The sequence below is a fragment of the Lichenostomus cassidix genome, chromosome 4, assembly GCF_008360975.1.
Source record: "Lichenostomus cassidix isolate B80296 chromosome 4, HeHo_3.0, whole genome shotgun sequence".
NCBI lineage: Eukaryota > Metazoa > Chordata > Aves > Passeriformes > Meliphagidae > Lichenostomus > Lichenostomus cassidix.
The window spans coordinates 65,583,494-65,598,229 of NC_139484.1; the positions used below are offsets into that span (position 1 = coordinate 65,583,494).

At 34.9% G+C, this 14,736-nt stretch overlaps 1 protein-coding gene across 2 annotated transcripts in view; it reads left to right on the forward strand.

The window, feature by feature from the left end:
* GRK4 (G protein-coupled receptor kinase 4) overlaps positions 1–14,736 on the forward strand; it is a 38,322-nt gene that overhangs the window by 12,001 nt on the left and 11,585 nt on the right. For both annotated transcript variants that reach the window (XR_014851911.1, XM_085059691.1), the window contains exons 4-10: positions 3,360–3,437; positions 4,517–4,617; positions 5,970–6,062; positions 7,430–7,493; positions 8,230–8,370; positions 10,660–10,850; positions 13,374–13,411. Coding sequence is in view for 1 of the 2 variants with exons in the window: in XM_085059691.1 (XP_084915817.1) it covers positions 3,360–3,437; positions 4,517–4,617; positions 5,970–6,062; positions 7,430–7,493; positions 8,230–8,370; positions 10,660–10,850; positions 13,374–13,411 (706 nt within the window). In the remaining variant the exon portion in view is untranslated. The remainder of the gene's footprint in view (positions 1–3,359; positions 3,438–4,516; positions 4,618–5,969; positions 6,063–7,429; positions 7,494–8,229; positions 8,371–10,659; positions 10,851–13,373; positions 13,412–14,736) is intronic.

The window sequence follows — 14,736 nt, forward strand, 5'->3', positions numbered from 1 at the left end:
GATCCTCAAAGGATGTCTGTATAATGAATATTACTTGCTATACTCAGGCTTCAAAATGTTATAAACATAGACTTAGAAATGTTGCAACTTGCACGGAAGCCCTAGGCTAGACAGCATGTGCTAATTAAAAATAATACAATGGAGACAGAGATTTAGCAACCATCTAGGGAAGGAGAAAAAACAGATTTTTAGAGACTAAGGGGAAAAAAATCTTGATATATTTACATATTGGTATCTAATGCTGAAGAATGAGGGGAGGAAGGAAGTGTGCCCACAGCTATATTTTGTAAAAAATCCTCAGCCCAAAACCCTCTTAGGGAGGGGGAAGGTAATGAGAAGATTAGGCAGACATAAAAGAGCCCTTAAGAGGAGAGAATAATAGCTCAGAGCTTTTGATTCTTTGTCCCTCACAGTTAATCCAAGAGCAATAAGATACAGTCTTGAACTGAGATTGCTGCTGAAAGAACAGTTCTTCTCATTCCAGCCATTTTTGTTCTTACATTTAGAGAACAAATGACCAAAGAAGACAGAAGTAGGTTAGTGCTGCTGCTTGCATGGATCCCAAAATACAACATCAGAATGCAAGATGGCTCTGAAAGAGGCAGGGTGTAAGGATGTGCATGGAATTATTGCTGTGCCCCCCATTTCACTGTATCTTCCTTCCCCCGTGGGAGAATTAACTGGGGCACTGGATCAGCTAGAAAGGAATTTGAGCGTCAAATAAGTGGAATTGCTTTATATTTGTCAATGAATCTGTGTGCAGTTTGGCTTATTCCCCAGGTGTGTTTAATTTTTGTGACTCCCAGGAACTGTTCTAGCGCCAAATTCCAGAGACCAGTTTGACAGTTGGAGACGGAATGGATTGAATGGAAATCCAGAAAAGTGGAGCTAATATCCCAAAGTGAATGTAAACCAGAGTCCTTAATGAGTGCCACACAGTGGGGAGAGCACTGACAGCTGTGGATGTACCCTTAATGTGGATGTACCCTTCTGTACACATTTTAATCCTTAAAAGCCTAAATGAGGGGTAGCAGAATCTTTGAGGCTGCACAAAAGAGAAAAAATCTTAGGCATTACTGTAAGGCAGGTGTGTTTTTACTCTACAGATGTCATTTTTTAGGTGAAATTGTCTGTAAGAAGTAACTGTTTTACACAAACTGAAAAATTTGAGTTGTTTTGAAATATGCGGCCTATAATGTGTGGATTGCAACACTTCAGTGAATTAACAAAGACAGGCATAGCTGAGATAATCTGATGTAAGGGATGGTTTCACAATTTACTTTTCTTTTTTTTTAAATTTATTGTTTAACTTCCTTTTGAAAAATCATGGTGAAGAATTATGCTTGGAAATCATTGAAACAAGATAACATCTAATTGGTGACTCTCATGAGCTGAAACTAACATGCTGTGTTGATCAAGGATGTGAAGCAAAATACCTACTATCTCTTATAGATGATTCTTGAGTGAGCCTGATTCCCTTTTGTGGACTTCAGCAGGAAACTTCAGCAAGCTTGTTCAAGTTTTTTTGGGGGTTGAGGGTATTTTTTCTCAGTATTCTTTGTAAGGCAATACAGGAGGGAAAACCTGAGGTTGTGGGGTTTTTCTTTGGGTTTTACCCATTTTAGCTTTTTGAAATGTTAAACAAATTGGAGACTTAATGTTTTGGAAAACAAGCTTTCTGATGTTAAATGTCACGGCCTTAAAAAACTCTCATCTTAATAGCGTTTTCTGACTCTTGTACATGAAATGATGTGATTGCAGCAATGTGACTATTTCAGAAGTCCAAAATCAAGGCAGTACAGTACTGTGTTGTTTACCTGTACTGAATACTAAGACTGGTAAGCTCCAATTTTTAGGAAGGTGTGACCTAAAACTCTGGAGTCAGCTTGGCTTTACAGAAAGAAGAGTTGTGAAATAACTGAATATAAGTGACAGAAATGAAAGTGAGGAATTACAGTTATCCAATCTAGTGATTATTTCACTAGCTGGGGACAGGGTTACTCACATATGACAAAGAATGGGTGGTGGCTCAAACTTCACTCTTATGCTCAGGAAGTAATAGAATTACTTGGAAAGACTATCTCTCAAACTTCCTTTCAAATTACAGTATCTGCTTGAAACAGTGTGCCTAACTATTTGTATGAAATTAGTGTTAAATGTGCTAAGTGCACTGCTGAACTTTAGGTTGATGAACTTTCTGACCTTCTCAGGTTGATTAGTAGCTGCAGAAGAATTCCTTGCCATTAGACTTCTTGTTGTGGAATCGAGCTAGCAAAAATGATGGCTTGCATTTGGATTGATAGATAAAATGTGCTGTGCTGCAGTGGGTGATACCATAAAGTCTCAGCAGAAAAAGATGTCGATGACTTAGTAGTGAGTCAGTGTGGATTAGTTGTGATTACTTGCAGAACTGGAAATCAGGAATTCTGTTATTTCCAGTACTCTGTGTGTGTGTGATTCTTGAACTGCCATTTTTTAGTGTTCTGGTTTTCTTTATAAAGGTAAATAACTTCTGATTAGATCAATTACTTGGAACTTCCAATGAGGTTCCTAATGGTTGTTGCCCCAATATGCCCAACTGTTTTGTGTGATACAGTCCTCCAGTCTGAAGTCTGCCATGTATTCTTTGTTCCTAAGTGCATATATTTACATTCTGAAATGTGAAAACAGCTTTGATTGAGTTGGCCCAGCTTATGGACCCAATACACATTGCTGTTTGAGATTTCTAATTAATCTTTCCCCAGATATTGTTTTGTTTTTAAATGTTGCAACTTTTGATGTCTGCTTCTAGATAATTCCTAGAAATTTAGAATTCCTAAATTATTAATAGCAAGTAGTCCTTGAGTTTTTCAATAGTAGTATCTGTGTGATGATTTGTTCATTGTAGGTTTCTTTTCCCATAAGTAGCTACTTCTGGAGCTCTGTTCAGCTGCCAGTTGTTTATCTGTGAAACACACTGTATTGCACAATTCTCTTTTCCTACATGTCAGTATTAGATGTTACTAAGTGAAAAACTTAAAAATTTGTATCTACTCAGTTTTTTTTTTCAAAGAATGAAATACGGTTTGGTTTATGTAAATACTATTTTGTTGTAATTGATCTAATTTAACCTCTAGGATGCAGTTTCTGTAATTACATTTAGACTAATTGTTAGGTTTTGTATGTTTTCCAAAGATTAAATTCCATATGGGTTTTTTTCCTTAGGACTGTTCTTCATACATGTTTTACTATGTAACCTTTTGTTCCTTTTATATTAGGAGTATTGTGTTATTCATGATAAAATTTACCTATCATCATGTAAAAAGCATAAATGCCAGATGTCTGTGAACATAATATAATTTTCAATTCCATTCCCCTAGGCAGAATATGAGGTATCTTCAGATGAAAAGCGTATAGACTGTGGCCTCAAAGTTTTAGAGACATACTTCACTAATGGGGTAAATATATTATATTGCAAAGTATTTATTCAAGTGTTTTGTACGTGTCAGATAAATAGAGAGATCTAAGTGGTTGCATTGTTTTTAGTAAATTGACTTTCAAACTTCATTAGTCCCTTTTTTGTTTTTCTGAGAGGTCTGCTGCCTTCTAAAATTCCGCTCAATCAACTTGAGCAGAAAACTTGATTGATCTCTGCTTTTGTAACTACTATAATTACAATTTATTCTCCATTTAACACCTAAAGAAAACTTAAAAACAAATTAACTCAGAGTGTTGTACTCTGAAGAAGTCTGAAGTCTTTCAGATTTCTTTGTGGCCTTGGTTGTTTTGCTGTAAATTTTCAGAATTGCTGCAGGTTTTCATACAGTGAAGTTCTGTTTTCTTCTGGAGTATTCTTTTTTTTTCCTGTTTTTCATGGTGATCCTTAATAGCTGATTTTTTGCGTTTACCCAGAGTCTCTTTTTTGGTATCCAGTGGAAGCTTTTCTGTGGGTAAAAAATTGGACCTTTGCTTTTTATGAATAGATGCTCCTTCTGCTTCTCTTGCTTTGGTCATCTTATACAAAAGGTCCTGAAGATGCCTTAAAAGCAGATAGAATCTAAATTTGCCGCATGTCTTTTGAGAATTCCTTTGGAACTACCATAAGTCATGTACATTTTTTTTTTTTTTTCAAAAAAACCCCACAAATTTCTTTGGTCTGGTTTGAAATAGAAACACAAACACAGGCTGGGAAACTCTCTCCTTCTTTTCGTCCTGCCAAGGCAAACAGGTAACTTGCTTTTGTGGTGGTAGATTTATGGAAAAAAAAAAAAAGAAATTTGACTTATTGCCAAGTTTGTTTCCCCAGATACTGAAATAGTAAGTAACTGTAATAACTTTCAATGCATTGTTCCATAACAGGGAATAAATAAAAATTTTGCTATAATATGATGTTCTCGATTTTCTCTTTAATCAAATCATTAATTTTCCTGTATAAAAAGATTTAATTTCACTTTGAATACAAATTTTTTACTTTTTGATTGATTTACAAAATTGCATTAATTGTTGCTTTCCTTTTTTTTTTTTTTATTATGTTAAGTCTGCAGCGCACTTGCCGGAAATACCTCAGGAAACAGTAAATGAATGTAAAGCAAGACTGGAAAAAAACCCTTCTAAGGATCTTTTTATGGACTGTACTAGGTAAGTTAAAAATGCCTAGTGCTAATTTTGAGCATTACGAGAGAAATTAATGTGTTTCTAAGAAAAGTGAAAGGTGAAGTTGTTATACACATAAGTATTTGGTCTCTGAAATGAGCATAGGTAAGAAATTCGGAACAGATTTATTAAAGGACTAGATTTCCTGCAGATGTGATCGAGATGTTTGACTTTTGCAGAGCTTTTTCTTTAATGCTACTTTTGCATAAAATCACACTGTTGTCTGCTGAAAGAATTCTGTAAGTTAAATAGTATTTCTCTTCATTGTATTATTATTTTTTGAATTACTTCTCTTCCATGATGAAGGTACTCAGAAAAATATGAAGTTATAAGTTGGAACTTGAAAGGTTTCTGAACAATTTTACGCAGTTTAACATTCTTGAGAACAGGTTTCCCTGAGGCCAATGCTTGTATTCCATTAAGATGGCTGATCAGAGGATCACTTGTGATAGTTAACACAAAACAGTACAACTAGGTTTTGTTCTGCAGCCACAAAGTGATATTGCACACAGTAGTAGCAGGGGAGGCTTTTCTTGGAGGGATGGTACATGTTTATGAGTGTTACATGTCTTTCTAAATCCTTTAGGTTTGCAATATTTCTGGTTCTTCAAGGCATGCTTGATCATGTCTGAAGGATGACTAGTGGTTTTGTCACTGCTTGGGTCATCTCCCTGGCAACAAAAATAAGCATGCTTTGTAACAACCTGAGATTATAAGATTGAAAGGCTGTGTGAGAACACCTAGTAAAACATGTCTCAAATGGAGTGTCTTATGTAGGTCATTCCCTTTCCTCTGTCCAATAAATGTCTGAACACAGTTTGAATGACTTGTTTCCCTCCCCACCTCCATCTTGGTGTGTTTTCATATAAGGGAGTGATAAGGTACCTGGTGTTTAAGGTTTGGATATGGCACTTAGTACTTCAATTTCAAATCCTAGAATAAAGTTTTATTTGCCAGTCTCCAAAGAATGTGTGAGACCTTGTAGATATTTTCAGAGGTCATATTTGCAGGGTCATACATGTGTAAAATAGCTGCTGAGAGGCTGATGTTTAGGTGGGTTTGAAGACAATAAAAGTGCAGAGGTCAAAATGTCTAGTTACTATAAGTAGCAGTAGTTTGGCCTTCACAAGTGTTTTGACAAGAGCAGTTTTCTATGACAGGCACTCACGTTGTGAGACATTTAGGTTAAAACCATCATAGAGCACACTGACAATGTTTTTCTGCCTACATCTTCATCAATATGTTAAAAATATGTTGGTAGATTGATAGCACCTCCTGCTTCATCAGCCTTTTTCAGAACCAGATGGATTTTATTTTTCTGTTTATTTTCCTGCTAGAATTGTCCATGAATACCTAAGCAAAAGACCTTTTGAAGCTTACCAAGAAAGTGTGTATTTTTCCCGATTTTTACAGTGGAAATGGCTGGAAAAGTAAGTTTATTTCTATTTTTTGCATTCCAATGTAGCTTTGCTTTGTGATGAATTTTGATTTTTATGCTAGAAATGCTGTAGAGCTGAATGCTGGATGAGAATGCCTGTCTAAGAAATTATGATCTGAAAGACAAGATGTAAAGGATGATGTTGATGGAACAGCAAGAGAGCCAATATTCCAATGGAACTGTCTATCTGTAGTCTTTAAGCGGTAAACCTTAAGTCTTTAAGTGGTATTCGGTAAATGCAAATTCAGAAATGTTTGGCTGTCAGGTGTGCAGTGGAATGCCAATCTTTCTAGGGAATACTATCATCCTTTAGTTTCAAAGTTGGTCTAATTAGTGGTTAATAAGCAGATTAGTATTATAACCCACTGGGTGGTTGGATAACTAGTAAGTTTTTTAGGGTTGTACAGATACAGATCTTGTAATTACAAGATAGCAAGATCTACATATGTAAATATCAGAATCTAATTTGAACTTTCAAATCAATACTAAATGAGTGTCCAGACTCTTTCAGAAGGCTGAAATTGTTACAAATAGATTCATATTCAGCCCCCTTGGGTATCACAGTCACATATTTAAACATTAAGGTGCTTGGGCACTGATTTTGTTGTAAATTTCAGTTATCCGATGTCTTTATTTTACTGAATTGGTGGCAAAAGCCAGTAAGAAGACTAGGGAAATTACTCAAATTTTCTACTAAACAAACTGGCACGTGTTGTCCTGAGAACAAAGCTACATTAACAGTGAATGCTCATTAAAAGCAAAACACAGGAAACACCACTACCTTGTAATAGCCCTGCGCTGACACATTTAGGAGTTTTAGCATAGAATGGGCTCTACTGCCTCCAGTTATCTGCTCCTCTTCCACTGCATCAATACCTTAACAATTTGGCTCTTGAACTGCTCTTGCATACCACAGCTCTTACTTTTTTGAATGAGCAAAGTGAAATCAGAAATGGTTTACCTTTTGAATGCTGCGTTGCAAGCATGATCCCGCTGAAATGCAGTCTGCATGTCAGCTTGTCAGTTAAGGGAGACAACAAGTCTCCTTTAATAAAAAATTGATAAATTGACTGTGATGAGAACACAGAAATTTTAATGTGGACAGCAAAGGACCTCATTGACCCGCTTTTCTTGCTGCTATTGGGAATGCCTGGTGACCACATGAGGGAGCCCATGTTTCTGAGCAGAGCACCCCTTTCATTTGAAATTCAGCTTATCATAGCACTTCTACATGGGATTAAGGCAACATTTGTTCAGAAGTATGACAGAACGGAGAAAATGAAGACAGACCTCGGGGTGGGGAGGGATTACTGGTATTTGTTATTCTTGTTGCAATAACTGTTTCTTTCTATTAATCAGGCAGCCAGTAACCAAACACACATTTAGGCATTACCGAGTACTAGGCAAAGGTGGATTTGGAGAGGTGAGTATAGAAGTATCTTTCTGCAAGGCAGTTCTTTATAAAAAAAAAGTTTAATACAGAATAGAGGCTGTTTAACTCTTGTCTCCATCGGTCTACATTTGACACATCACCTGGCAAACTGTTGTTGATACAAAGTGTTTCAATGTGTTAGTTAAAGAATTGTAGCTCATGCACAAAGCTGCAGAAAACTTCTAATGAATGACAGCAGTTGCTTCTATTTTGAAAGTTGCTTCTATTTTGGCAATGAGAATTTAGTTTCTAATTGCTAATTATGTAGAATATTCATGAACCTAAAATAAAATCCATATATTTTATTAATTCTGTTTATAATTCATTGAAATTTTGCCCCCCTCACGTATTTCAACCAGAGCTCTATATTGAAGGGAAGGAGTGCTACTAAATTACCATTAGGTAATTGCAAGGTGAATATTTGTCGTCAACACATACTGTTACCTTAGTCACTTGTTTCACTAACACAAGATCTACAGTTTTGCTAAACTATTCCAATCCCAACAGAAATGCGTTTGCCTCTGTATAATCACTTTTTCTACTTCTTTTACAATTTTTGTTAACCATTAAAGTTTGTTCATGAGTGAAGACTCAGTATTGATGCTTACAGACCCTCATTTTCTGAGAGTATTAAAGAGTTTGAAAAGAAAATGAAATTTTATCTTCTTTAAAATAAAAATTCTAAAAAGCCTGTAGCATCTCTGACACACTATCCTCCTTTTTGTAGGTGTGTGCCTGTCAAGTACGGGCAACAGGAAAAATGTATGCTTGCAAAAAGCTAGAAAAAAAGAGAATAAAGAAGAGGAAAGGAGAATCAATGGCTCTAAATGAGAAAAGAATTCTAGAAAAAGTGAATAGTAGGTTTGTAGTAAGTATCTACTTCTGATCTTATTCTCAAAAATTTATCTTGCTTTCTTTACTTCATTTCAGTCTCTTCCAGGAACTTGTGGGCACAAGGCTTTTTAAAATTGATTTAGAAAGTTCATGACTGTAGAGAGAAATGATAGATACAATAAGTATGTTTTGTGTGTGATTGTGAATAGTTCTGTGCAGAGAGCTTTTTTTGATGCACCTGCTTTATTTCTCACTTTCACCCAGAACATGAGGCTGTGTTTCAGTGTGCTGATGCCCCTGAATCTTTATCTTTCTTTAATAGTTAAGTTTTTATATCCTTAGGTATTTTCATAGCATTTGTTAGTCTGTTGTTGATATATTTCAAGATAAACATGACATTTTAATAGTGTATCAATTCAGGTAATGTTGCTTTGCTGTGTACCAAGGCCTAAAGAGGTGTCTTAGATGTAAAACAATTAATTTTTTAATGGAACTTCCATGTAATGAATATCTTAGTTTTAATACTTAAACCTGATGCTATTATGTAAATTAAGGTCTTTTAGTAGCTCTAATTACTAAGCAGTGAAAAAAGTTAGAATGATCAAAAATATACCAAATAAAAGTTTCCCCAGATAATGTTTACTTTTTAATTGGAATATTGTCAATTAAATGTTAATTTTAAATGCATGTTGCTTTGACTTAAAATCCATTTACTTATTAACTTTATATTGCTGTTCAGAGAGGATTTTAAAGTACCTGTTTTAGAGGAAAGTAATTTATAAATATATATATACAAAATATGTATGTATGTATGTGTTTTCTGATAAGTTTTATGTATTAAAAAAAGCCCTGTAGAATACTGCTAGCTAAAAGAAAAATGAAGAACCTGCTGGCCAAATACATTAATATTTGAAACTATTGTAAATTATGGTTTTATATAAATATGCTAATGTTATTTTTGCACAAGGCTTCTGGGCTTGAATTGATTGAAACTGAATCCAGACAGTACCTGAATTGATCCATAAATTTCTATAACAGTGAAACTCCTTTTTTTGAGTAACATATTTTTCAGCATATATACATACTATAAATCAATAATTGATCCAAGTTGAATTTGAAATAACTTTATAAAATTGAGCATGAGTTATTTTCCTCTTGCTATCCAATTGTGGGTTTTTTATGCAACCGAGAAGATCTAGGTCTAAGATTTGCAATCGTACTGGTTTTGAAGTGTGTAGATAACTTGTCATGCCTCTGTCACAAGTAAAGTCATAAATAGCTGGACACAGCAGTTAAAACCACCAAATGGGAATCTTCTCCTCGAGTAGCTGATTTCTATATTTATTTAATTTTATAATTTATTATTGGATTTATGCTTCTGAAGGTAGGGTTTAGACCTATTACTGAATTAGGGCCATTATTTACTTGTTGTAACTTTAAAAATACATTTATTGAGGAAAAAAACTCCTGCTGATTTTTTTACTAGTTTGCTTACCTAATGTAAGCTAAGTATATGTTTGAATTCCATTGCTCTTAGTACAAGTTAGGTAATCTTTGTAGGTAATTTTGGAGATCCTACCAGATGATCATCTTCATAGCATAGCTTTGTCTACTGAAAATGAATTTGTAACTTAGACAGTTAAATTTTGTAGGGTATTACATTGTGTTTAATGGAGTGGGTTTTTTAATTTACAAGTCTACTTTAAAACTTTAAATGCATTTTAAAACTTTTACCTAAAACCTTAAAAAAAAAAAAAAATCACGCTTTGTTCTTGCCTATCAGCACCACATTTCAAGTACAGTGAGAAGAAAGACTCTAAAGAGTTGTACTGAGTCTTTACTGTTGGCAAGTTCTAAATCAGGGAAATATGCAGTTACTTGAGGGGGAGGTAGGGGTAGGAATAGAAACTACACATTTGATTTAAAATAATTTCTTGAGTTTCTTTCATTTAGGGCAGTTTTGAGTCTTGTAGAAGTTCAGGAAAATGATTTGGCTATGCATAATTCCTGAGGTACTAATACAGGTACCACGCAGCTGAGAGGCATCATCAATAACTATATTTTCTGGGTGGAGCTCTATGGTATCTAAACAGATCTGCCACTAAGCTTTTGTGTTGAGTGTACACAGGCAAATTAGTCTGAATTCCTTTGTGTCTTCCAGTACTCTGCAGGAATGATTTTCTACTTGCATGTTTTGTTCTTTTGGTTTTGAAAAAAAAGGATTCGTAAGTTCATTGTATTGGAAAAAAGATCTGTGAATTGTTTTGGGGTTTATGAATTTATGAATTAATAATGGATTTGTTCTCACCCTGCCCATTTTTAGGTTAGTTTATCCTATACATACGAGACGAAAGATGCCCTGTGTTTAGTATTAACCATAATGAATGGAGGGGATCTGAAGTTTCACATATATAATATGGGAAATCCTGGCTTTGATGAAGAAAGGGCTATTTTCTATGCTGCAGAACTGTGCTGTGGTCTGGAGGATTTGCAAAGAGAGAGAATTGTTTACAGGTGAGTGTCATCTACAGTTACTTGTACTTTTCCATGTCTGTTCAACACTGAACATATTTTGTTTTCTACTGAAACAAGTTTATATTTTAATTTTGTAGTAAAAGAACCAAAAAAATTGTTTAGTTGTCCTTTTCATGGCATATCCTTTGGAATTGCTCATCTCATCTGTCTTCTTACTGTTAATTTAGGTCTAGATGCTTGGTATATTTTAAAGCAGTATAAAGTTGATTCAAGGTTTGTTTGTGAAATGAGAGTACACTACAATTTACAAAACAAAGTAACTTCTAATTCAAGTAACGTTTTAGGAGTATGGGGTTGTATTCCTGCTCACTCTAAAGTAGTTCACAGAGTGCTGTAGAAGTCCCTGGCTGCATTGCATGTTATGCTCACAAGGGTGTAACAGGATAGTCATAGTCCATAGTCTGTTTTGTCTCTTTTTATTTCAGATTCCTCCAATAAACAAATTATTGCTTTTGAATTAATTAAACTATCAGAGGCTTTATGCATTGCAATTGAGATTGTATGATTTTAATGCTGTTTTGCCTCTCTGCATACATAATGTAACCTCTGGTGTGCATTAATATTACAGAACAAGCAAAACAAACTTAGTTGTGGACCAAGAATGCTTTTTTTATACTTCTGTGTAACACCAAGTACCACTTTTTACAAAGAATATTTAAAGTATAACTTTAATATAATGAGTCTTAGGCTTTTCCTTTCCCAGTGTAGACGACCAACACACACACACAGACACACAGGGTGGGGAGTGGCAGAATCAGAGTGAATCAGGCTTATGCTACTGGTTGGATGTGGTTCTCTAGAGAATTTGGCTAATCTTGCAACATTACACAGTGTGTTTTGGCATTCATGTAGGAGGGAAGCAGGGATGAGAGATTTCAGCAGCTACAAGTCGGTCATTTCACATTGCCCAAGTGAAAATGAAACTGATTGTTTAAAAAACAAAACAATACCAGAAAACCCCAAACAAAACAAAAGACCCCAAACCACAGCCCTGTGTTTAGGCCCAATTTGTTTGCTATTTGCCTACAAGAAGACCTTCAACGACGTATGTCAAATCTAGTGTTCTTTGGGTTTTTAACTTTGATCTCTCCTGGTTTCTCTGATATTGCAATCTCATATTTAATGTCAGTTTTTTAACATTATGGTGATTGTTGAGAATTAAAAGCATGAGAAGCAGAGCATCTTTCTGATAACTTTTTTAAACAGTTATCTCATAAGATAATGGAACTTTAGCATGAATAGACATACTACAGAACATTAATTTATCAATATTTGGGGGGGAAAAAAGCCTGCTTAGCTTTATTGGTGAACAATTGTCTCTTGTTTAGAATGTCACCTCTAGAGTAATTCTTCCTAAAACTTTTTCTTGCATGTTATTCTGTCTCTACTGCTTGTCACAACTGTATGTATACCTGTATATATACATATTGATTTGGCTATGCATAATTCCTATTCCAATAATAACTGATTCTTTAGCTAACTACTGGGTTTTACTTGTCTATTTCTGGCCTTAAATTTATGGTGGAATAAATCTAAGAGACTGTGTCTCAGTCCACATTCTTACAGATGTATGCCACAAATATGTGTATAAAATATACATTAACAATATACATTGTAATTAATTATATGCACTATTATAAATATTAATGTACATTATCTATTTTATATATGTATTTCATGCCTATATATATATATGTGTATTCTCAGTAGAACCTGCTAGGGGATGAATCCTAGAACAACAACTGATTCAGCTTCAATGACTCCCCAAATTTTCCTTGGACAGAGGAGAATCCAAACATTCCATTCGATATTTTCCTGTGTTCTCAAAGTAAAAATGCTCAAGGTGCAAAATTAGAATGCTGAATTAATTGCCCTTTTAGTGTTTCCTAAGTCTTGCTATCATTTAATAGCTGAAAAATGTTGCTTGTGAAACTTTGATGTTTATAGAAAAGTAATAGGAAACTTTAAGAAAGTTATTCCAAAGAATCCTAACTAGATGAAGTGTCTAGTAAGCTTTAGTAGTTGCATGTCCAATTTAAAGAAATGGACTGTGAATGGAGGATATTTAGCCTGTGCTTATTCTTGGGAATATTGCTCTACGTTGATATTCTGATGCCCTGGGGTGAAGAATAGCAAGGGGTCAGCATCAAACTGCAGCAAGCACTTGTGTTTTACCATTGTATAGCTATACTCCTCGGGAGAAACAATTTTTGCTTATGAGCAAAAACTTGGGTGTAAATTGTGGTTCCTTATATCAAGAATTTAGTGTTGCTCTTGTTAGTGTAGGTGGATGAGAGAGTTTGGGGAAAGTGGATCTTGAGTTCTCTCCTTAAATTATTTGTATTATAGGCCATCAACATCACAGCTTTTTTTATTGTATGTAGGTGGAACTGGAAAAAATTGCTTCAGCCAAAACCGAGAAGTCTTCTGTTGTGTCTGTTGCACTTGAGGGCTAATAATTTTGCCCTTGTTTAATTCACATTTCTGTTGTTTAATTTGTAGAGACTTGAAGCCTGAGAATATACTTCTTGATGACTGTGGTAAGTGAAAATAAAAATTAATTTTGAAATCAGGAATTACACTCTAATTCATACCATGCTAGAAATGTAAGGGATTTATTCATGATAAAAGAGACCTAATTGATGAATCTTAATTTAGCAAACAAAATACTGCCCTTGCTTTCTAAAAAGCAGGGGAAAAGTTTGGGAGTCAATCATGATGATGTTTGAAGGGTCAATTTTCTACCTGAAAATGGCCATCTTTTCCCTTTTACTTCTTCTCCATCTCCCTCTCCTCTTGATTTATGATAGCTAAAACTTTTATATGGATTTGTTTTGTTTGTCTTTTCTTCAGTTATGGAAACATGATTTTTTTAGATGTGGGGCCAAAATTTTACTTAGTAAACCAGAATGTTTAAGACAGAAGAAAACTGAAGTATTTTGATTTTAAAATTTCAACTACAAGAGGTCTGATGTTCCCTGATGCATACATGGCTGGAAAAAATCAAGGAAGTACAAACAATATGAAGAAATGTTTGTAGTCTTTTGTTTGTCAAAAGTCAAATGAATTTTCTTTAATGACTTTGTATGCAAGTCATTACCAGAACCTTTTGAATTGACTGTAGAACATGTGCAAGAATTCTCTTCTGAGCTGTGGATGAATATTACAAGTTCGTTCTTGTAACTGCTGAGCATTTTAGTTGAGGAAGAACTGTTTTTGAAGTCATTAGCACAGTATTTTTTTTTAAGTCAGCATGTTCTGACTGATAAATTTCAAAAAAGATGATGCTTTGGAGAAGTCATTTTCCAAGAGCTAAAGCTTTGCTAGACATCAAATGCATTCTTTAATTTTTCTCTCCAGCAATGTCTTGGAAAAGCTGGAGGCTTCTTTGAGGAAAAATGTAGCCTTGCAGGACTGCACTAGAATGCTTCCTCTCTGCCAGGGATATTTTGATCTACTTCCAGAGAGCACAGGGGACTAATTAGAAAATCGCTTCAGGAGCTCAGATCTTGCACTTGAAAAAGGGTTCATCAGATGTTAGGGAATACAAGAGTATCTGAATGTATTTAAAATAGCATTTGCTGCTCCAGAGCGTTTAGTTATTTCCAACCAGTATATAGAGTGGCACTTGACTTTCTTCACTCTCTTTCTCTCTTCATCCCCTGACTATCTAACACAAGTACATAAGAAATTAGTATGCTGTTAACTAATATTGATGCTGTAGAGCTTTTTGAATGCCAGACCATATAGGCACACAGGTGACTTGGGCACTGGAATGGGCTACCCACAGAGGTGATGCAGTGTCCACTCTTGGAGGCTTTCTAAATAAGTATTTAAAAAGTCTTGGACACTTTGGGCTGCCTGC